Source organism: Geospiza fortis, unplaced genomic scaffold, assembly GCF_000277835.1.
Source record: "Geospiza fortis unplaced genomic scaffold, GeoFor_1.0 scaffold59, whole genome shotgun sequence".
NCBI classification, from domain to species: Eukaryota; Metazoa; Chordata; class Aves; order Passeriformes; family Thraupidae; genus Geospiza; species Geospiza fortis.
The window spans coordinates 288,619-312,146 of record NW_005054381.1 but is presented as its reverse complement, the minus strand read 5'-3'; the positions used below and the strand labels follow the sequence as shown (position 1 = coordinate 312,146).

General features: G+C 38.6%; 1 protein-coding gene across 1 annotated transcript in view; it reads right to left on the bottom strand.

The window, feature by feature from the left end:
• The window catches only part of LOC102035636 (general transcription factor II-I), a 71,154-nt gene that overhangs the window by 2,625 nt on the left and 45,001 nt on the right, over nucleotides 1-23,528 (bottom strand). Inside the window, exons 16-35 of the mRNA XM_031060369.1 lie at nucleotides 20,751-20,816; nucleotides 18,713-18,896; nucleotides 17,262-17,314; nucleotides 15,606-15,689; nucleotides 14,717-14,900; nucleotides 14,344-14,402; nucleotides 13,619-13,690; nucleotides 12,927-13,110; nucleotides 12,350-12,408; nucleotides 11,622-11,705; nucleotides 11,048-11,137; nucleotides 9,434-9,499; nucleotides 7,719-7,902; nucleotides 6,825-6,877; nucleotides 6,156-6,263; nucleotides 5,227-5,310; nucleotides 4,214-4,397; nucleotides 3,258-3,286; nucleotides 1,681-1,758; nucleotides 372-410 (exon numbers count right to left, since the gene is read on the bottom strand). Coding sequence (XP_030916229.1) covers nucleotides 372-410; nucleotides 1,681-1,758; nucleotides 3,258-3,286; nucleotides 4,214-4,397; nucleotides 5,227-5,310; nucleotides 6,156-6,263; nucleotides 6,825-6,877; nucleotides 7,719-7,902; nucleotides 9,434-9,499; nucleotides 11,048-11,137; nucleotides 11,622-11,705; nucleotides 12,350-12,408; nucleotides 12,927-13,110; nucleotides 13,619-13,690; nucleotides 14,344-14,402; nucleotides 14,717-14,900; nucleotides 15,606-15,689; nucleotides 17,262-17,314; nucleotides 18,713-18,896; nucleotides 20,751-20,816 — 1,944 coding nt within the window. The remainder of the gene's footprint in view (nucleotides 1-371; nucleotides 411-1,680; nucleotides 1,759-3,257; nucleotides 3,287-4,213; nucleotides 4,398-5,226; nucleotides 5,311-6,155; nucleotides 6,264-6,824; nucleotides 6,878-7,718; nucleotides 7,903-9,433; nucleotides 9,500-11,047; nucleotides 11,138-11,621; nucleotides 11,706-12,349; nucleotides 12,409-12,926; nucleotides 13,111-13,618; nucleotides 13,691-14,343; nucleotides 14,403-14,716; nucleotides 14,901-15,605; nucleotides 15,690-17,261; nucleotides 17,315-18,712; nucleotides 18,897-20,750; nucleotides 20,817-23,528) is intronic.

The following is a 23,528-nucleotide window of genomic DNA, read 5'->3' as shown; positions in this document are numbered from 1 at the left end:
TCCAGGCCAATGTGGCATTCAGAGTTCCTGATGATGGCAAGCACTCACTTGCATCACTTGTGGAAACTACTGCACTGAATAACTAAATGCATCATTCAGGATATGAAGTCACTCAGAGCCTATGTATAGGCAAGACTCACCAACCACAAAGAATTCCTACAACTCCTTTGTAAAATTATTAGCATAGTAATTTTTGCTGCTAAGTATTCTTCACATGATGCAGCATGATATTACTATAAATGAGGAAATGTGCCAGGAACCAGTAAAAGACCTCTTCTTGATTTTGATTGACCTGACTTTAAAAACAGATGCAACTTTGTTCAGCATTACTTAAAAATATTTCTTAATAGTAACTGAAGACAAGCACTTACCTCCTAGAGATACTTCTATTTGGCTTGGTTCAGCTGGCTCTTAAATGAAAAAAAATACAGTCAAATGAATATGAATATAGTTTCAACAAGATGAATCAGATTAGGGAAATCAAGTTTTCCTTCAAAAAAGCACCTCATATTTTCCTAAACAATCAGACTCATATCTCTTTGACTGAGATAAATTTGTGTAGCTTTTCTATAGTCTGCAACAAAATATAAAATATCCCCAAACATTTATTACATTTAACTATGCAACACTTTCTCTTCTAAGAAAGGTTTACTGTGGCAGACATATCACCAAGACCCAGAACAGTTAATGTGCATTTGCACAGAATACACCAAATTTGGAGCAGCTTAAAGAAAGAACACCCACTTCTCCCAAGCACTGTCTGTGATGGCAAGTCTGTGTACTCTGGGGCACAGTGGGAAGGTGCATAACAGAGGACAAGTATGCTTTAATTCCATGCTGAGTTTTCTACTATCTCTGCATGGATTGTAGATGAACATGTTCTGGGGAAACCATTTGACCTTTTTAACACTGCAGATGTTAAGGACCAACAGACTACAAATCATCAGCAGCTGTCTCCTCCCTCCCACACCTCCACATGGAAACAGAGGAACCAGCAGCTTCCTTTATAATAATTTGCACCATACAAGTGTCCCTTACTCTTAAAATGTTTATCAGATGTTTTCTCTTGGTTTCCCAGCTTCTTTGTGTAATGATTTATTCAGTCAATTGCAGAAGTTTTCCCCACACTACACCAACTTAGCACACACATTTTTAAAAGGTATATGAACATTTAAAAGCTGTATTGGATCAAAGTGAAGTTGCCCAACCGAATTTCCTTTAGTTAATTCACAGCCCAAAGCTAAATTCTCTGTTCAGACTACAGAAACTCTACCCAGACCCCTCTGCCAGCTCTGCAGGCAAACTTCACTTGGCTGTACATGCAGGCATGCACACATTTGAGTTAAGCAGACATTAATAAATGGATGCTGAATTGCCTTTACACATTGGCCCCACTAATCCTTCTTTCCAGCTCACTCATCATCTGTAAAAATCAAATCAAGGAACACACCAATGACACAGCTTGAAGAAAGGAGAGGCACTTTCCACTAATGTTTAACAGCTAATAAAGTTATTTAAAGCTTAACAGTCATTAAAGTAAACAGCTATTCATTTCTCAAAATGAAATGGCTCATCATGAGCACCTTACACCTAGGACATGACTGTAATGATCTCTGCCAGTGAGATGCAGAACCCCATTTCCCACCCTCCTGCAAGGACACATGTCACACTCTGCATCACCTGGTAGTACTGCTGTGGTAGTGGCTGCTGCTGGTGCTGCTGGTGACTCTGCTTCTGCTTCAGCTTCTTCTAGCAGCTCTAAGATTAAACATGACCATTGTTTTACTTCACAATGAAAATGGTTCACATGCAACACAAGAAAAACCTTTGAATCTGCAAATCCTTAAACTTGTCACATGAACAGGTCACTAACACTGTGACTGAGATGCAGTTCAATTCTTTCTGTTAGAGAAAAAACATTTCCTGTCTTGCCTGCAAGCACCAAAACTTTCCTCTTAAGTTTCCACATGTTTTTTAGATGAAGAATAAATAATAAATTAAAAATAATACTTATATGCAGTTGGCTCAGAGTCTTTCAATCATTCACCTTGGTATCCATCAGTGTAAGATCATCTTGATCATAATTAGTGACCCTGTCACTCATTCACCTTGGTATCCATCCATATATATAATATATATAGTATATATATAGTGTGTGTATATGTGTATATATTTATATTATGTATATATTATATAGTATATATAAATAATTATAATCATTTTGGTCATAATTAGTGGACACAGACAATGCCCAAACCTCATGGCCAACCTGCTCCCCCAGTCCCAACACACATTGAACAACTTATGCTGAACTGACCACAGCTCAATGGATTCTTTCATTTCTAACTGAATTCCCTGGAAATACTATTCCACATTTACCTGCCTGGAAGGCTCTCCCTTGCAGAGACCTCTCTGCCATCTCAGAAGTGCACCTAGGTCTGTGAGCAGGTCAGTGGGAGTCACTGGCTGCAATATCCTACAATATCCTCCTGAGGACATCTCCTACTTGCAGTGCATGTGAGCTGGAATCTTCTGGTGGCTGAATGTATCTGAACAAACACTGGGTGCTAAGGCTCCAGCTGGGTAAGGCCAGTTTGTGACAGGTTATTTGGCCTCTGAATTTCTAATCTACACTGGCTCATAAAGAACACAACACAAGGTACACTAGTGACACTCTTTGTGGTTTGTTTTTTTGCCTAAATTGCATCTAACAACCAGGTCACAATTGTTTTAGCAACCAAAATACTATACCTTTCCTTCCCACTACCCCAAACAATTTCATTGTGAGGGCCAAATTGGCCATGGCACTTCAGCTAACCACAGTCTGCCTCTCTAAAATGTTATAGTTTCAGCAGAATTTTTTACTGGAACAAGGTTGTGCAGCTATTGGAAAGCTCTTACTAACAGCTGCTGTGATGGATTTAAACCAACAACATAGCAACTCATGTAAGTGTGCTGCTCAGTCAGGATCCTAAATTTCTTTGGGCTTCTGCAGCTGAAAAATACAAAATCAGAGTCTTGCATTTTCCTATCAAGGCAATGCTAATCTTATGCTGTTTAAATGTAAATTTATCCCCCTGCCCTCAAGTTAACTGCACATCCATGTTTAGTCAGGAAATCTTAATGAGAAATACACAGGCAAAATTATACAGAGACCTCAGCAACTTGGGGCCTCTGCCACTAAGACACAATGTAGAAAATGAAACTTGGTAGGTTAAAAAAAATGCATTTGTCATCAGTGTCTCATAAATACTTACGATTGTTAATCACAAGTCCTGGAAACGGCCTGGAAAAATATATAAAAATTACTGATTCTGAAATGCACTGCATGGTGTTTTCTCCCAATGTAACCTCCCCATACCTTCTATAACAGAGGTCATGCTAAAACATGAAAAGAAAGGCAAGTAAAACAGAAGGACTAGTAGGTCTTGGGGACTTTGGTTCTTCAAAACTAGCATTTTGAAAAGTAACATGTATGGAAGGGCTAAACCCTTCCCTTGGTCACTGCTACTTAGCAAGGAATCACCTCTTCAGGGTTCAATTCAAAAACACATCAAAGTCCTTTTGGTTTAGAATATGTCATGATTACGGGTTGAGAATTCAGATTCCTTAGTAAAATCTAAGAAATTTCTCTCTCTAAAGAGAAATGTAAGCTTTTAAACTCCTGTGAAGTCATCTGTGATTTGAGAAGTTACAGAAACTGATCAGTTTTTATTTTCAACTCCTCCTTAGAATGATTCCAAAGTTTGATCTGCTCTGCTTCAATGCATAGTAATTAACTTTGGGTATGTGTGTGTGTATATCTATGGAGATATCCAGATACAAATGAAATTCCCTTATACTATAATTGGACAATATTGTATTTTCAAACATTGAATAGAAACCAATGAGCTCTGGACTTGTTTCAAAACTTGATTATGACTGGCAGAGCAAGGCCCAGGAAACTATAGGACTTTTTAGCATATTGTGATTAGATTTGAACTGAAAAGACAGCTTGCTGTCATATGCAGTATTGGTAACATGCCTTTTGTCATACCAAATTGGACATGTCCTCTTTTGTTCATGCTAGGAACATCTGGGCTTCATTTGACCTGATATATTGTTATCCAAAAAAAGCCAGCACTTATTTAGAGATGCACTACAACTTCTATTCTCTCACATTTATTCCAGCTATGGGATTGTACTCACAATCTAATTAATGGCAACTACATACCTAACCACAGTGAACTTGATAAACTCTGCTGAATCCAAAATCTTCCTCATTGAGCTGGGTTCCAGATAACTGGGTGCTTTAAATGCCACACCTGGAGGCATTCCATCCACCAACACACAGCCAGGGTTGTTAGTGATTTTTCTGTATGGAACTTTCACAGGAAAATTCATACCAGTGGCTTCACCTAAGTGAGAGAGGTCATGTTTATTTTCAAACCCACAGTATTTCTGATTACACTGAAGAAAAAGTGTAAGGAAATCCTCAAAGGATTAAGAAACAAAATACAAACCATGCTTTCTATCAGATCTGAAACTATCAGAAATTCACTTGACAATGAAGCAATTACAGTTTTAGAAATAAGGTTCTGGATTACACTCATGAACATGACTATGAGAGCATCAGTCACAGCTCCAGCTCTGACAGTTCAGCATATGAAGAACACAGACTGCTCTTACAGAGCAGGATATTAAAGGAGATAGCTACACAAAGGAAAACAAAGCATTTCCCGCAATGCTATGAAAAGCAATTCAATGCAGCACAAGTGAAGGAATTTCAGATAAGGAAACCCAGGTCATTGCTACTGTACAAAGCAAAATAAAAAAAACAAACAAAACTATACACAGAAAAAGGGTTAAATTGCAATTTTAAAATTACTCTAATCCCAAGTATTAAGAGGTCAGGATTATGAAGCCCTGAGAAGAACCATGGACTGCCAGCAAAATAAATACTTCATCCATGTTGACACAGAAAAAAGGAAAAGGAAAGGGGAACCATGAAGCAATCCAGACTCTTAGGACTTCATTTAAAACACCAAACTATCTACATCACTTACAAAATATCATTTTTGGAGTCAAAGCACAACATTCATATACAATTCTCAAATTCTCAAATCTCTTCATTTTAATGACCATATATATAATTCACTGTGAATGAATATTCATTCACTAACTGCAGCATGAGCAACATTAATTGCACTCACACCTATATAAAAATGGGGAGTAAGAAGCAATTACCAAATTTCTGGCTAAAAAGATAATTTACTTGCTCTCTCAATTGCCTGGCATTTTCTGCTTTTGGTGGTCGCTCATTTTCATCATCTGGAAGAAATTGTGAGAACAGCATGAGAATTAAGCACAAATTTCCCCCCCTGAAGCTTGTTTATCCTTGCATGTTTACTCAAAGCAGGTATACCCAAGAGCTTCTAAACAGGGACTGTCTTTGTTCCTCATTTTAGCAGTAACACTGAATTGTAGAAATACACACAAATAGATGGTTGCTAAGAAATTACAGAATCCTAGAATGGTTTGGTTTGGAAGAGACCTTAAAGATCATCCAAAACCCCTGCCATGGGCAGGGACACCTTCCACTAGACCAGGTTGCTCAAAGCCCCACACAACCTGGCCCTGAACGCTTCCAGGGATGAATCCAGAAATGTCTAGAGATGATTTTGTAAAGTAATTTAAACCAACAAACTGTGTTTTACTTTCTTATGGAACATAGAACGGTATGTAAAGGTAAAAGCAAAGTGATCATACAGTAGATGGCCATAGCATGCAACAAGAAAAGCAGTAATTGGTGTTAAGACAAAACAGTTCAGCCTGCAAGGTCATTCAATTCAGTTCAAGTACTGGCATCTGGAAGTTACCAAGAACTGCAAGTCAATATTTAATTTCTAGCATCATAAAAACGTGGATACTTCTTAACAGGTGTTTGGACTAAGAATATTCTAGAGATGTCACTGATGAGATATTAATGAGTGTTAGATAACATTTAACATCTCAGCAAAAACAAAAGGTAACTCATGTTCTTTCTTGATTGTACTTGTATTTCAGCAAACTATAGGAAAATATCAAACTTGAATGTAGGAAAATATCAAACTAAGCAGATATCATGAAGAATATAAGCACAAGCATTATGATGTGAACCCAGCCAGTATACACACCTTTTATGGTTACTTTAACAATGTTTAGGTCTTCAACACCTTCAGTTGTTTTCACTGTGTTTTTTGTGGTCCTTGCTGTATTGGCATTACTGGAGGAATTATTTTTTCCTAAGAGGATTAATTTAGAAAACATTTATAGAGAGCTCAAAATCTTCAGTCTCATCTATAAAGAAAATATTGCAAAACAACAAATATTGGCAAAGTTTTCAAAGAGGACCTAGTTTCAGTTTCAAAATGGGAACATTTATTCCATGACCTACCTACCTGACACAATTTTCTACTGGCTATTTGCACTCCTGTCTCTGGTGCCTGTGTTATTTAGATGATCTACATACTAGGAGCAAATACTTTATCTCTAGACCTGAGTAACTCCTGTGAATCCTACATTCCTGGCTACATTTTGATGGAATGTAGTAAAGAATACATTAGAGGCACAATTATTTGTGAATAACTTAAAAAATTAATACTGTCTTGTTAGAGCTATATTTAGACTGTAACTGGTTATGTGCTTATCCCATCTTAAAAACAAACAAAGAAGCAAACAAACAAAGCAACTGCAATGTAGAATAAATCTTTCAGGAATTTATTAACACCATGCTGCTCTCATAATTAATATTTAACCCTTGAAATAAACTTTTATCTGGAAAGTTAAGCAGTTGCAAAACTCACCTTGGGAGATTTTACCAGAACGTTCTTTGATAGCTGCCTCAAGCATCTCAGGCCTGCAAACAGATTGAACATTTTACATACAATAATAAAATTATACCATCAACGTTAAAGAAAATCCCATTTTCTAAAATGGTAACTAAGTGATATCCTCTCAGCCAAACAGACAGTCAAGAATGCAGTGACTGAGAGGCTCCATAACTTCCCAGAATCACAGAATCTAAGGCTGGTTTGGGGTGGAAGGAACCTAAAACCTTGCCCCTGCCATGAGCAGGGACACGTTCTACTAGACCAGGCTGCTCAAAACCCCATCCAACCTGACCTTGAACACTTCCAGGAATGGGACAGCCACAGCTTCTCTGGGCAACACCCTCCCAGTGAAAATTCCTTCCAAACATCTAATTTTACCCTGCTCTCTGTCAGTTTAAAGCCATTCTCCCTTGTTCTATCACCATCTGTCCTTGTAACTTCTCTTGCCACTGTTTCTGCACTGGCACAGGAATATCTAAACTTGTTCTAGGAAAAAGAAAGAAAATTCTTACAGCTCTCATTAAAATAATCTCCACTCCTCAGCTCCCAATACACAACCAGCAAAGTTTATGAGTAGTCCATAAGTGCTCCTTGCAGTAGGAACTAAACCAGTGATGTGGTAATTTTGATGGATTAAGAAATATGGACTTGCTCTTTCTCTCACAACAAAGTCTAAGAGTCTGTCAGAACAAAGAGATTATTGTATCTTGTTCCACTTGCACAAGAGCTTTCTGATCATTTCCTCAATAAAAATATTCCAGTGTGTATTTTATAGAGTAATTTAGCAACTTGGCAACACAATTTCATTTTCTGGTCTACATTTCAATTCTCATAGAACAGATTATTAAAGACATATGGGTGCCTTACTTTTTAATAATAAATTTTATTTTGGATCTATTTCTCAGGATCTTCTCTAGTCTGGGAATCCCAAAGGTTGTAGGCTGGCGGAAGGGCACCCCCTCAGGCAATCCTTCCACGTGGAAATCCTCAGGGTAGGTATCAAACAGGGCATATGGAACCTTCACTGGCCCACTGCGACCCAGAGCCTCCCCTGAAATGCAACAGAGCAAATAAGGTATAGTTAGGCAACTGATGTGTACAGAAATAGAATATATAGAAACACCTCTGCTATAAATGGAATAGAGTACTTGGCACATCCATACTCAATTAGGTAGCACCAGCAGGCTTTGCCTTTTTTGGTGGCAGCTATGAGTATGCAGGGAGAAAATGAACAGTTTCAAACTTAAGTCATTCTGTTGCAGTAAATCTCACCATAATTTGCTGAAAATTTGTAATTTGCATCCAGCTCATGCCACTGGCCTGGTCTGCATGCATGACTATCCAATCTGTATGGCACTTTTGTCTTGGGTTGCAATTGCAAGATGTGGCTGGGTGTGTGTTCTATCCCCATCTGTCAGAGCTGGGGCAGTTCTCTGCTGTCCATGGGCAGTTTTTTCTTTATCTCTCCCACAGCCAATCCTCCCTCCAGGAGATCTCTGCTGTCCATGGCCACTGAGTGTCCCTGCAGGGCTGATCCAATTCCAGCATGCCATGGGGAGATGCTGCGCCCAGGGGAGGAGCCAAGCATTCCTACCTGGATCCAATCTGAGCCTGGAGCAGCACAGCAGCCTTTGCCCCCTGCATTGCCAGAGGAGCAGCTTTCTGCTGCCCTGCATTGCCAGAGGGAGCCCAGGCCCATCTGCAGCAGCCCTGGAGCTGCAGAGGAAAACTCCCCCCTTGTGCAGGATCCCTGCTGCAGCAGCAGCACAGCTGGCACTGCAGGAGGGCTGAGCCCCCATGGGATGGGGCTGTGCCACCCCTGACACACAGGGGGGCAGCTCCTCTTCTGACTCTGGCAGTGTTGTTTTGTATTACTGTATTTTTGTTTTGAGTTTTCCTAATAAAGAACTGTTATTCCTAATCCCATATCTTTGCCTGAGAGCCCCATATATCAAAATTATAATAAGTCAGAGAGAGGGGTTTTACATTTTCCTTTCAAGAGAGGCTTCTGCCTTAGCAGACACCTGGCTTTTCAAACCAAGGCACACTTTGTTGAAGGCAATGCATTCTGCCTCTTTCTCTTCTAGAGAACAGCACCAAGCACAGGTGAGATTTGTGCTCTTGTTCAAAAATCCACACTCAGAAGAGTAAGGAGAAGCCATTACATCCAAAAGTCACTAGTTTCCAAACAGCCTGCACTAGAAGAAGTGTTGGAATATAATGGAGCAACTTCTCCAGATACCACCCATAGCCTGTTTTGAGTCATGCAGAATCATACCAAGTCCCATTTATAAGCAGAGTGATGAAAGCTCAAAAGGATGTGCCAGGGTGTGAAATCACTCTGTGGCTCATTTAAAAATTGTAATCCAACTACAACTTCTCCATTTTCAAACCCAAGTAAAATAACAAGTGGAAATGTGACACTGGATTGCAAGCACATGAGAATGAACTCAGATGGGAAACTGTAAGGTACACAAGGACTGCAGGACCTCTGGAATAAACATATGAACACCTCTCATACATTTATCTAACTGCATGTTCATAAGAAAGGCATCTCAGTAATAAAGAATCAATAAACATACCACATTTTTCATTGAACATCTTTTCTACTTTCTCCTTCAAGTCATTGATTTTGGCATTCCACAGCTCTGCCAGGAAGAAATTGGAAGAATTAGAACAACACTCACACAATGAATGAGTCTTTGAATAACATTCTAACAAATCTTTAATAAATTATTATGCTTGATAACCAATTTACTATGGCAGTAAAAATGTGCAAAATGGCTTTCATTCTGCAAAACTATATCCACATCCATCCTTATTTTCCTGAAGCTTTGAAAGATACTGTAACTAAATAAAGCAAAGGTGATTAAAAGTGAAATTAATCCAAGAGTGATCCAAATTTACTATCAGATAGCAGGAAATTTACTCATCTGAACCAGCACCCAAAATAGTGGCACAAAGTTCCTCATGTGTTTAATGACACACATGCCTTTCTCCTGAGAACTTTAATTTCTAGCACAGTTTCTACTTCAGTGATGAGATTAAACGTCCATTTAATTTAAGCATTTTGTTTCTGACAGCCATCAGAGCAATTTCTACAACAGTTTACTTGTGGCTGCACTAAGTGGGCCGTGGCTGGCCTACAAAACTAAAACCTCAGTCCAAAGTTTAAAAAAGTCGCAGATTAAAAAAAAACCAACTAGGTCTAACAAGCAATAGAAGTCCAAGAAAACTGTACACAACTCTGAATATGAACACAACCCGTGCTAAATCAGTATCTCATTCATTCTCAATTGGCTTGGTAGGAGTAAATAATTCCTTTCTTTTAGGTTTTTTGACCATACAGCTATAAAGAAAGCATAGGGGACAAAAAAGATAAAGCAAATAACAGCAAATTCCTACACAAATGTAAGCAAATAAACTCAGAATATAAGTATGCTGAAAAAAAGGTTTACTGAGACCTAGAACTCCTTACAGTTACTTTCAATGCACTCACCTCACTTGACAATGAAGAATTTTTTGGATTGCAAATTGACCCTGCTTTCAATGCTGAGATTTCTGTTCCAGAGCACTGCACTAACAGGCCTGGACCCCCATGGCCAAAAATTCATGGGCTACATTGATGAACCAACACCAACTGCCTGGCTTTCAGTCCTGCCCAGCTTTTCCTTTACTGATTTCCCAGAACTGGAGAGGTCACTCATGGCAGTCAGGCACAATCAGCTCTGACAGGTCTGGTTTTCTAATGTTAGTTCAAATCCTTCCTGGTCCCTACATCCCACCTAGTATCTCTGCACAGGGATGTCAATATTTCACATTTGTGGAGGGCTTATGAAACTTATGCACATTTCAGCTGGGTTTATGCACTTGGTGGTACTTTGCACCAGAAAAGTCCTTCAAGAGTCTGCAGCATTGTGCAGTAACAGAGCAGCAAAAATCTAAAACTGACTCTGCACCTGAATCAATATCTAATGGATCTGGGCTGCATTTGTGCAGCATGCTCCACATATCATCCAGGATTTCTCTACTGCAGATTACTACACATAATGAAGAACTGAATGTACACAAAAGGGAGGACTTCAGTCATTCACTAACTGTACATCAGAATATGAACTCAAAGTATCTGATATGCAATCCAGGTGTTAACATCAACATTAAAGGAATGCATGTGTGCCAATTCCCCCAACACTCACCAAAAGAAAAGTCTTTTCCTTGTTGCTTTGCATTGGAGCCATTGGTATCAGAATTAGTTTCTGCATTTGTGGTTTGGTCTTTTTTAGGACCTATGAAGAGACATTACATATATAAGGCAGAGAGCAGAAACAAGAAAGAACAATGCATCAAACTTGATTACTAGAGAAATCTTCAATTCTGAATCAAGAGTAGAATTAAAAAAAAAAACTTTAGGAAGTTCTAGAGTTGTATTTAAGCATTTAATGCTACTGACCACATCTGTGATCTCTCTGCTCAGGACTACATCAGTTCCCACATCTCTGCTGGGAATAATGGGCCAAGCAAGCTGTCAAACTGCAACATTTTACCTAAGCATCATCCACACAGTATCCAGTTTGTTTCAGAAATAAGTTATAAAGTTATATATAAATTATATAAAGTTATAAAGTTATTTTATACTGAAATGTATCTGGAGCCCTCAAGAGTTTGCTACATGAGGTGTATGTTACTTATGGGCTATGAAAGCTTAGAAGAACAGAAAATATAGAAGAATATAATAAAAGAACATCAGAAGAATATTTATTTCTTCCATACTCTCTTCAATAGTAACTTCAATCTCTGGAACACTTGAATTTTCTGAAGAACTTCGTGACTTTTTGGAAGTCCTTGGACTAATTCCTGGAAGCCAAAAGAACACAAGGTGTAAAGCACAAATTTTGCACACCTAATAAAGAACAGCTGTATTCTAAGGATTCTAACAGACTGAACTAAGTAGAGTCTGCACAGTAAAACCTGAACAATACAGTGATGCTCACAATCTTAAAAAGTAGGAGTGTCTCTTGAAAAAGACACATCTAGATTTTCCATTAATTCAGAACAAAAGATTTGTTTTTTCTAAGTGTGAAGGAGAGTTTTGGTACTTTTTATTATCTAAAACCCCAAAAAATTACTAACATCTGAATTTCCTACAGACAAAAGATTCTTTAATGCTTTTCTTATAAAACACCATTATTATTTACAGCAGTTCACAGCTCTCAGTTTAAAATGGTTGAAGCCATTAAAAGTGAAATAGAAGTTGTCAAAATTGAGTAAATTCCATTTTCTGTACTAGAATAGTCAAGTAGAAAAGCAGATACATTTATGGTTTGAATGTCTTTCTCAAATAATAGCAGATTTAGAGGCTACTATGCTGGTTCATCTTAAATAATGCCTTTTATTTACAACACCTGTATTTTTCAAGCACAAAGATCTCTCAGTCTGCTAGGGAAGCAGGAAGGAAGTATTTACAAATGGATGGCAGTAAATAATATTTAATTGTTTACCTTTTTTCTTTAATTTACTAGCCAGTCTTAGAGGCAAATGGGAAATGATAAGGTCAGGCCTAGAAGTTGAACAGAACAAATCCAATCAATTGCAAGACAAGTCATAGAGCAAAAAGTTACCAATTTCTTGGAATTCAGTTGAGTTCCAATTCACATAACATCAGTTCTCTACAAGGAAATTCTGTTAGAAGCATGGATGACTCTCCATCTACTATAACCACAAAAAAAAAAAAAAGAAAACATAAAACTGTATTTTCTATTCTGCAATTTTCTTCTGGGTTTACTTCAAGCAAAGAAAAATACAGAAAAAGAAAAAAAAAAAGAAGGAACAAAGCTTCCAGGTACAACACATTTTCCCCCCTCCATTCTTGATGCATGAAACACACAATTTATACCTCTACAGAAATTTAATGAGGAATTTATGTCCTTGTGTGAGATAAAACAAATGTGCAAAATATTCTCTGTTTCATGGAAGCAGAGCTTGGGTAGCATTTAAAACCTAGAGCTGCTGGGAATGAAGTCAAGTAACTTCAAAATCAGAGGATATAATATAAAAATAACTGGATCAGAAACTTACTTCTTAATAACAAATTTGATTTTGTTACTGGCACGGATGATTCTTTCGAGGCGCGGAATTCCAAACCACGTGGGGCTCCGGAAGGGGACTCCTTCTGGCAAGCCTTCCACCAGCAAGCAGTCAGGGTTTGATTCAAACACAGAATAGGGAACTTTCACTGACTCTGAAACCCCCAGAGCTTCAGCTGAAAATAAAGATTGAATCATATATTACAAACTTAAATGGGTGGAATTTTATCTCAAGTGATTTTAAGAATCTTGTCTTACAGAAGCTCTGATACTCAAAGCTAACAAGGTCCCTGAAAAAAAATTAGAAATATTTAAATATATTTGAAGAGATTCCCTATTATTTTCTATGGAGTAACTGGGAATGGGAACTTGACCCACCCTGTTACAGATAATATCTAATATAGGCCTATAGTATCTAATGTTTTATTTTGAGAAGTTCTTTTAATCCAAAAGCTTTTGTGCAATCATCTCGTCACACAACTGGAAAATAACAGCTAGGATGCTGTTATAAAAACAATAATGTCAGTTACAGGAAAGAGTAAGTAAAACATAGGTAAGAGGAGTCAAGATTTCCATATCTGCCCTAGTATACTTCTGATGCTTAAGTAAATACTGTAACATTTAAACAGAGGAGTTTTAAAATGCAGCAGCACTGCAGAACAGTTCATTTAGCATTACACTTACCAAACTTCACACTAAATATATCTTCTACTTGCTTTCTTAGCTTTGTGATCTTGGAATTCCAATCTTCTCTCCCTGAAAACCAGAAACAGGTGTCAGAGAATCACCCAGCTCTAGATACAGAGGTACATTTGAACATACTTCTTTCAACATAAGAACATGACAACTAACAACACAATTACATCTGATTAGACAGGGACACACAATGAGTAATGATTATCTATAGCAGTTAAATGATACACATAATTTCCTCTACATAATGAAAAATTGATTTAAATGTACTTATGAATTTCAAACACTGACCCTAGCAGAACAACTTGTTCTTCAGAGCCTTCAGATGCAGGAAGAAATTATTTTAGTAGTTCTCCCTGTTAAAGGCACATCATGCTTTCAAGAAGTCCCTACAATTCCTTACCAAGGAAAGAGCTCAGGATCACCTGTGAAATCCCAAAGGACTCCAGACCTTTGATTCAGGCCAGGACAGTAACTCCAGTTCTCTGGGGCTCTGAAGGTGACCCAGGCTGGTTATTCAAAGGCAGCTGGGACTGCATCAGGATTTCACAACCCATCCACATTCACAGTGATCAGTTCATTCCTTCCAACCCTCATGAAGAATATGCCAGCACACTCATCACACGTGGGTTCCTTCTTGAAAAATGCTGCATTGATCTAGATGCCTTTCCCCATCAAACCCTTCTTTTCCCACTTGGTGACAGCACCTGTCTTACCTTGAGGGTTTGACCTGTGCTGAGTACCTTCATTTGGAACGTGAGTTAGCAGCTCTGGCCTGCAACCAGGACATAAAAAATCTGCTTATTCTTGTCATAAATTAAATACCACTACCTATTATGACATTAATTGAAGAATTTTAATTTTTCCATTATGTTTTTCACATTTATCAACAAGTTAACAGATATGCAAAACATATTCTGAAATATTTGTCTGGATTGCAAATGCCCACTTTACCATGCAGAATATTCAATTTGCCTATTTGGTAATTACAGATCAAATGCTTCATGACTTAATGAAACCAAGTGCTTGATTACACATAGGGTGTTTGTTTGGACTCTTTCTTAAAAATCCCTCCATGTATAGACTTACCTTTTGATCACAAATTTTATTTTGTGGCCCACTTGAATGATTTGTTCAAGGCAAGGTATTCCATACCAGGAGGGACTCCTAAAGGGGATGTTCTCTGGCAGCCCTTCAACATAGAGGTCAGTTGGATAAGCTTCAAATTTCTTGTATGGAACAGCTCTGGGGTCATTGCTCCCCAAAGCCTTGGCTGTTGGAACAAAACACATCCAGTCACTGGACAGATTGGCCAATCAATCTTTATTAAAAGCTAGCTGATACCAATTCCTCAGGCTGTTGCAACTGTGCTCTTAAAATGTGGAACAATGCAGGACATCTAAATCCAACAAAACCAAGTCTCTGCACGTAAAAAATGTAAAAAATTTGCCATATTGTATGATGTTGCTGTTGAGCAGTCACAATACCAGACTGGACTGCTTACTGGGGCATAATACATTTGTTTTATCCAAAGTTGTTAATCTGTTCTAGAGTATCATGAAAAATTTTATTCTAGGTCTTACGAAGTTGACTTTTTTTTTCATATTGGACAGAACATAAAAATTCACTCAAAAATGTTTTAATACTAATTATGATGATATTGCAGTGGATAGAAGTAAACAACTGTTTCACCATCAAATGAAAAAATCCAAACAGGAAGGAATCAAGAGCAATCAGAAGAGCTGTATATGTTTATATGTATTTTAAGACTTAAAATTCTTTTTAAACTATTTTAAATTTACCTTCTATAAGCAGTAAACTAAAACATTCCTTTTCACTGAACTTCCAGAATTTTAAATACTTGAAAAAAAAATCTGAACAAAGGTCTCATTCATGCAGATGTTCAAAGGAGGGAACCAAAGCAACCTTCAAGAAATACAAAGCCATTCAGAAAAGAAGATAGTAATACTGTACTTACCATACTTTTTACAGAAAAGTTGATCTACCATCCTTCTCAGTTTGGTGACTCTGGAATGCCAGTCCTCTTTTGCTCTATTTGAGACTGACACAGAACAAAACCAAAATTCCTTATTTACACTGGTTATATTTTCAGTTGTTCAGTTTATATAATGCATAATCATCCTGCATTTTCAGGCAACACATAAATGCTGCATGTAAGAAGTATGGATTCAACGTGGAAATAGAAAAAATGACCATAAAATAATGACAGAATATTAAAACTGACAAAACTCCACTGAACCAGTGACATCACTCTTGCTACAAAATACACACAATGTTTTGGCCTGAAGAACTGCAATACTTTCATCATCACCTCCAAACTGCAGATTCCACTTGGAGATGGAAATAGTTTTACAATGGTTTCATTTCCTGAACAATTTGTTGATATTCAGTGCAGATTTAGGCATGAGTATGGGATGAAAACTTGCCTTTAAGGGATCAAAGCACATATAATACAAATCACTTTTTGCTTCTGAATGTGTCTTTGTGACCAACAAGTGAAGCTTCCCCGTCTCAAAGAACACATTGGCCTGCTTACACACCATGGGTTCAGTCAGAATGCAAAAGCAATGACTTGTGCTCCATACTTGCACCAGACTGGGCTATCAGCATAAGCACCAGCTGACATTTCCTGAGATCCAACTGGTCTGTCTGCAGCCACTATCAGTCTTCCCAGAGTTTCAGGACTGAGGCCATTCCACAAAACCTTCCTGACCAGCCTGCTTCCCACAGGAATGCAGGTGAAAATCATCTTTTCCTCTGCCAGTCAAAATACAGATCCATCCTCATCCCCCCCTTTCCTGCTGGGGACAGAAGCTGTGAGGGTCTATGGACAGAGCAGGACTTGGACATGGAGCCACAAGGAGCTGAGAGAGCAGGGGCTGGTGCTCCACAGATCTGTCTCCTGAGATGCCAGTGGACACAGGTCCACAGATCTGTCTCCTGAGATGCCAGAGGAGAGCAGCAGAGGAGATAATAAATTACTGGGAAAGAAGGAGTCCAAACAGGAAGAAAACTGCAGGAAAGGAGGCTCAGAGAGCTCCTGACTCCTGTGTTCTCTGAGATGCCATTAACAGCTCCCAGGGATGCTCACATCTCTTATTAGAGAGGATGCAGAGATCACACATGTCTCTATCAAGTGATAGCTGGTCCTGACAAGCCATATAAGAACTGTTCAGAACCCTGTGCCATAGAAATTGGTTACCACCAGTTTTCTCAGCTACAGGGGATTTATGAGTTGAGCAATGTATTTGCTTTGCCTCAGTAATCAGTACAATTGTATTAAAAATAACTAAAACAACACAAAAAAGGCTAATTTAAAAAGCCACATAACAGTCCAGTTAAGGCTAAGGCTCAGTTACTAGCCTACCTGCTATTTTTGTAGTCAAATTTTGTGCTTGAAGGTACAGTAGGTTATTCAGACTCAATAGAGTAAGTTAACTTCAGGAAAAGTTTAATTCCTGTATACACATTAAACAGACATCCTTATGGTATAGCTGCTTAATTTAGAACCTTAATATCCACTTTAATACTGTCTTTGATAGAAGACTATGAGTATATAGGACAAATAGGAATATCACATGTGCTTGTACAACTCACACATTTGAAAACCTACCTGTTGAAGCTGTAGTGACTTCTGGAGGATCTGTTGAATTCAGAAGTTCAGGCCTGAAAGATTGAAGGTACATGTTTCAACAGTGACAGGCACTTTGAGAAACTAGTCACCAGCTACAGCCCCAAGTTGCTACTTACTGAAGGATCAAACCCAAAATCCTCCCAGAGGACATCATGATCCCAACTAATGCTGAAGCATCCTAATAGCTGACTGGAACCCTACTGACAAAGCATTTTCCATGCCCCATACCCATATCTGATGACTATGGGCATCTGCCCATTTCATGGTGACATACAGGTTCCATTAAACTTACCTCTGAGCTGTGAGATACACTTAATCAGAAACAAAGATAGAAATTAAAAATTTAATCTCTAAAAGAGTAAACTTCGAAGCAGACAATTCTGTTTCCAAAATATATCTAATTTTATCCACAGCTGAACAAACAAAAAATTAAACATTTTGATGTTTCTCACAGAGCCAAATTAGATTTTTAGCTGCTCTGGTTACACATTTCAAAATCAATGAACACCAAAAATTAATTTTTGTTAACAACTAAGACATATTTGACAAAAGTGGGTGCCAGCATAAATAATTAGATCTATGTATGATATCTGATTTTAAATGAGATACGAGGTAGATCTACACTTCTTCCTTTTCTAGTAACCTGCAAGCATTAGGATGATAGAAACTGATGATGTTCCTCTCAAATGTAAGCAAATAGCACCCCTGATAAAGGCAGCATGCACAGAGGCAGGGGCTGCCACCACCCCAGTTCTGAGCCTGACCATTGCAATCAGCAGATTCCTGTCCATTTCAAAAACTCTTGCATTCGGCCCTACACCACTGAACACAGGAAAACATCAGCTGTTATTCACTGAAGCTTCCTTTAAACATCAGTCAATCTCCATCTGAGCTCTCCTTCATGTACACTACCTGATCTACCTCCAGACACACCAAGGACACCTAAACCACAGGAACCAGTAGCTATGTGTTGGCCTCAAGCTTGCCCTGGGAAATGCTTTATACAAATACAGCCATAGACACCTTGATACAACATTCCAGCAAATTCAGAAAAAAAGCATAAGCTGAAATTAGGCCAGGATCTTCAAATAGGATCGATCTCCAAATAGGATCAAATATTCCAAAGTCAATGGCTTTCAACATGCATTGCAGCTGCAGAGATCTGAACAGTACAAAGAGATCTGCCCCTGACAAGAAGCCCATAATATTGAAGAGATTTGACCAGAGATCTCTCCACTCCCACTCTAAGCAATCCACTGGCCTGATAAGCTGAATATATCAAAGTGGACATCAACTAAAAACCATTCCTCAGTACCGTAAATTAGTATGCCAGTAGAAACCAGTTAGGAATTCTGTGGAGAAAAATGAAGCAAAGTGGCAGAGGCAGAAAACAATGAGTAATGTAGAGCCAAAAATGAACAGCTCCTCACTTTTTGATGACGAAGCGGATCCGGTCCTTGGCCAGCAGGATCCTCTCCAGCCGGGGGATGCCGTAGGTGGCCGGGCGCCTGAAGGGAATCCCATCTGGCATCCCTTCCACAAACAAATCCTCTGGGTGGGACTGGAAGGCTCCATATGGGACAGGTGCTGGGCCCTCTACTTTTATAGCTTCAGCTTTAATGAAAAAAGAGTAAAAATATTAAGACTAGAATCCCATCTGGCAGCCCTTCCACAAACAAATCTTCTGGATGGGACTGGAAGGTTGTGCATGGGACAGGTGCTGGGCCCTCTACTTCTATAGCTTCAGCTTCAATGAAAAAGGAGAATAAAAATATTAGACTAGCTTGTGGCTCTACTCAATTACCTGTTTGATATCACTCTGATGAACATGATAATTAGCATGCAGGCAATAAGCCCTCAGCACATTTAAACATTCAAGCATTCATGCTGTGAGGGACTTTGTTTAATAGCAAAATCACTTTGATTTACAGTAAACAAGCTGCAGCCCTGCATATATATGTAGATCATCCTCTTTTCCCTTTATGTAAACATTTAATAACAGTGACCACACCTGTTAGAGTGAAGATTCTCACTATTTTGGTTTTGCTTCATAGAGCATTTTGAAAGACGAAGTTATCTAGACTATTTGGGTTTTGCTTAATAGAGCATTTTGAAAGATGAAGTTATCTAGACTTAATGACAAACCAAGCATGTTTCAGTTCATGTTCAGTTTCTACCTCTGTTATCATTTGTCACTACTATTGGCTTACAAGTCAATAATGCCTTGGAATAGGGGCACACATCTCTTCTTTTCAGTGAATTCCTGAAGTTTCTGTGTATTTTAGAAATCCAAAGAACCACTAATGAAATAAAAAATACACTTCTAACACGGCTGAAAAAAGCATGGCCCTCCTAATGAAATCTTTGAAACAAATGAGAAGCAAGTAACTAGCAACTTGGGAAGGGGGGGAGCATATCCCACCATTCTGAATTTCCCATTGTTGCCATGGACTTCCACATATTTAGCAACTTTGTATTTAGTGATTATTTACTCTTGTTTTTTGCCCCTTGCTGCTTTGCTTGTAATTAGACTGTTATTTTTTCACTACACCTACTAGTAAGTGTAGTATTGCTGCAAAGTGATTAGTTAATACCATCCTGGGAGGCAATTCATTCCATAGTGTCTACCTCTTATATTGTCTTAAACCAACTTAATTTTCTTCAACCAACTTTGCCGCGTGCAAACATCAAAATCAAAATTAAATTAATTCACTAAGAATGATGCTCCTTTCTAGAGCAATTAAAATACAGTGAATCAGATTCTGAACTGTATTGCCTCGGTGCAAGTTGCTTTCAGTGGGCTGTTCAAATGTCAGATGACAGTCACAAGCCAAACATGCAGTAAATCCATAATCACAAGGGCTATTCTGAAAGCACTTCCACTTTTTGTGGCAGAGGCACACCAGCATTTATTTTTAAATCTTTACTGATTCTGTTGTAGTTTGTGATATGTGGACACAAAACATATCTAAGTGCAGCATTTGGAGACAAATTCCAAAGTCTAACACATCTGCTGCTTTTTATTTCCAAGAGCCATTAGCATATACAATTTTTGTTTCACTGTAAAACAGTCATAATCAAAAATGAACAGTCAATGAGTGGCAGTGCCACGCTAAAGACTCTTTCACCTAAAGACTCAGTGTAATTGCAGAGAAAAGGAAAACTCTCTCAAATGTGGGTGCCTGAGATACATGAGCATGCAGGTGCTCCAGGAGACTGAGCACAGCAGAAAAATAAAATCAAGCTTCCCACTTTGGTGCCAAACACAGATATCCCATTTTGAAATTACTCTGTTCATCAAAAAAGCTACTTTTCTCATTTTTATGTCTTCTAACTGTATTTAGCCCTTTGATGCTGTCAGTTCTGGTGTGCTCCTAAGCAAGAACAAGATGCATGCCAAAAAGCAGGCTGTCACTTGCTGTGACAAAGGACTACAGGCAATGGCTTGGAAAGGTGTGTAACACATACCATATTTTTTATCAAACAGCACTTCAACTTCCTTTCTCAAGTCTGTAATTCGTGTATTCCATTTGTCTGCAAAGAAAAGAAGAGGACATGTCAGACTATAAACAAAACTGAGAAGCTTGTAAAATCTGGGTTACTACTAAATGAAATATGAAGTGTGTACTTCGACTCGCAAACAGGTGCCTCCTGAGTACAGTACAGACTATCCTTAAAATGGCATAGATACATTAAAAAAAAAAGAAAAGTACAGAATAAAATGTTAAAGATTACTTCCAAAAGATGTATATTAAATGAAGTTTAAAAAAACACAACAAAAACCAGGTTAAAGTAACTTCCAAAAATTATTTATCTCTTTGATGGCTCAGTCATCAGCTCTTGCTGCCTCCAGGGGTAAAAGCAGTTTATAGGTGCTGCTGAAAGTTACCTAGATTTGAGTGCTGAAAAGCTTGATAAAGCTTACAGAAAGTATATGGAGTTGTTTTGGTGGAAATCTGTACAACTACATGGATCAGGAGGCATCTGCCCTTCTCTACTTTAATCCAGTATTTCTCCAAGACCTGGTGTTGCAAAATACCCCCAGAAATCCTATTCCTGAAAGAAAATACAGCTGCAAAAAAAAAAAGTTTATCCAAATCCAAACCTGTGTGTCCAATCATGCTGTCACATCAAATAACAAAAACCAACAGAGGCAGCCTGTGATGATGATTTTACTGCTGCAGTACATCTAAACAGAGACCAGGGCTATAAATGAAGGCTTGAACTAACATGTCTCAGTGCTGCACTACAAAATTACCCAAAACCTTTTCATAAAAAAGAGCAGGGAAACAAAATCATCTTGAATTTTCATCTTACCAAAATTGAACTTTATTCTCCCACTACTGCCCGAGTCGCTGGCTGACCTGGGGCTCCTCTGTCTCCTCTCACTGGGTACATAGTCATCATCATTATCTTAAACAGACAAAAACAAAATCATTGTTTTTTTTGTCCAGGGAACTTGTATGCAGCACTGGAACTGCTCTGAATTTCACAACTCTAACAGAATTAAGAAATTGTGCTTTTCAGGGCACCAAATTTTCAACAAACTACTTAACTGAGTAACTTCAGAAAGCTCCTGTTCCTACCTGTGAAGAAACAATTTGTTCCTTCAGAAGGGCCTGTGCAAAGCACCAGAGAGCAAAAAACAGAACTGCTCCTGTACTTGCTAAGGAAAACAACATTGTCTTCTGAAACATGACTGGGCATTGCATGATCATAAAACAGCCATGCAACAGCAAAAGGAATCACAGAATTAATTGTGCAGATAGGGACTACCTGTGTTATCTAACTGGAAGTAATATCATTCCAGTAGTAGATCTCAAAACACAGTACTGATGTTTTGTCTGAAGAGCTCAAATGTTTGAAACCCACTTTCAAACCAGTGTAAAACCAATGGGAACCAATGAAATTCAACAAACAGGTCAAATCTGCCTTAAACACACACAAGTGGACAGACAGCAGAACAGCAGGGACACTGCTGGGCAGCTTTAGAGCCACTTGGATGACAAAGGGAGCTGCTCAGTGCAAAGGTTTGGATCTCACACTTACCAATCTGAGACAGACACCTTGAGATTCTGATTACACCACCCACAACACTGCCTTTCTGTTCTGTTACCATTCTTCCCTGAAGCATTTGTTAACTACAAATGTTACACATAACCACAGTGTGGTTATAAAGCAATGTATTCTCCAGAATGAAGGAATGTTATAACATCTTCTCCATTCAATGAGAGAATTGGAAAACAGAATTTAGATAGAAATATGCCCAACCAACTGAAATCAATGATCTGGGGAACTGACCATCAAACGTGACTTCAAACTCAGCATCCTCACTTTTTTCCGACAAGTCATTTTGGGAAGAATCTCAAAGAGAAAGATAGGACTGTTAAATGATGGACATGGACAAGACTTTTAACCAAACACTCCATGCCTTTGCATCTAAACCAACATTGTCAAAGAAGCCCCTTGCATTCACAGCAAGTTACAAAAATAGAAGCAAAGATATATTTACCATGAGCGTTGAGGAATTCCAGACAAAGGCAAGGAGGTGAAGATTACACATACTCAAAAGTATGTAACTGATAAGCAGCTGACTGCTTAAAAAAGCTGGGTTTTTACAGTGAAATGGCTCACCTTTGATCCTGCCTGGGGAACCAGCATCACCATAGACCCTCATCTCACAGTATTCAGCAAAACCACGTGCAACTTTCCATACTTCTCTTACAGAAACTTGTAAAAACCAACAGATCTCAGAAAAGGGGGTGTTACAAAGCCTTCGGCTGACTCAAAGGGCCACACTCAGCATCTCTAGCTATAAAATTCTAGTCAAAACCAAGGCACAGTCGGAGTCCAGGTCATTTCCTATCACACTTCCCCTTCCTCACACTCCCCCTCAGTCAGGTGTAAAGCACATGGCATTATGCTGAGGAAAACAAACCATCTACATTTCTTTTCTCCAATGAGTTCAGTTAATTCTGCAACCAGCACAGGCAATGAACTTCATTTTCCTTTATCAGAAGAACTGCTGCTGAATTTCATGTACTGGTAACCCCTAACTATGGTGATAACTACCTTCAAAGAAAAACTAATGCCATTTGCAAGAAGGAGCACTGCTGCTAGCAAAACCTGCCTTGAAAAGCACACAGCTCAGGCTGGAGAGCCACGTGCTCAGAGCAAAGCCAGCAGGACATTGATGGCTCACACTCTGCCAAACCACCAAACTTTGGGTGTTGAGCACCTTAAAAA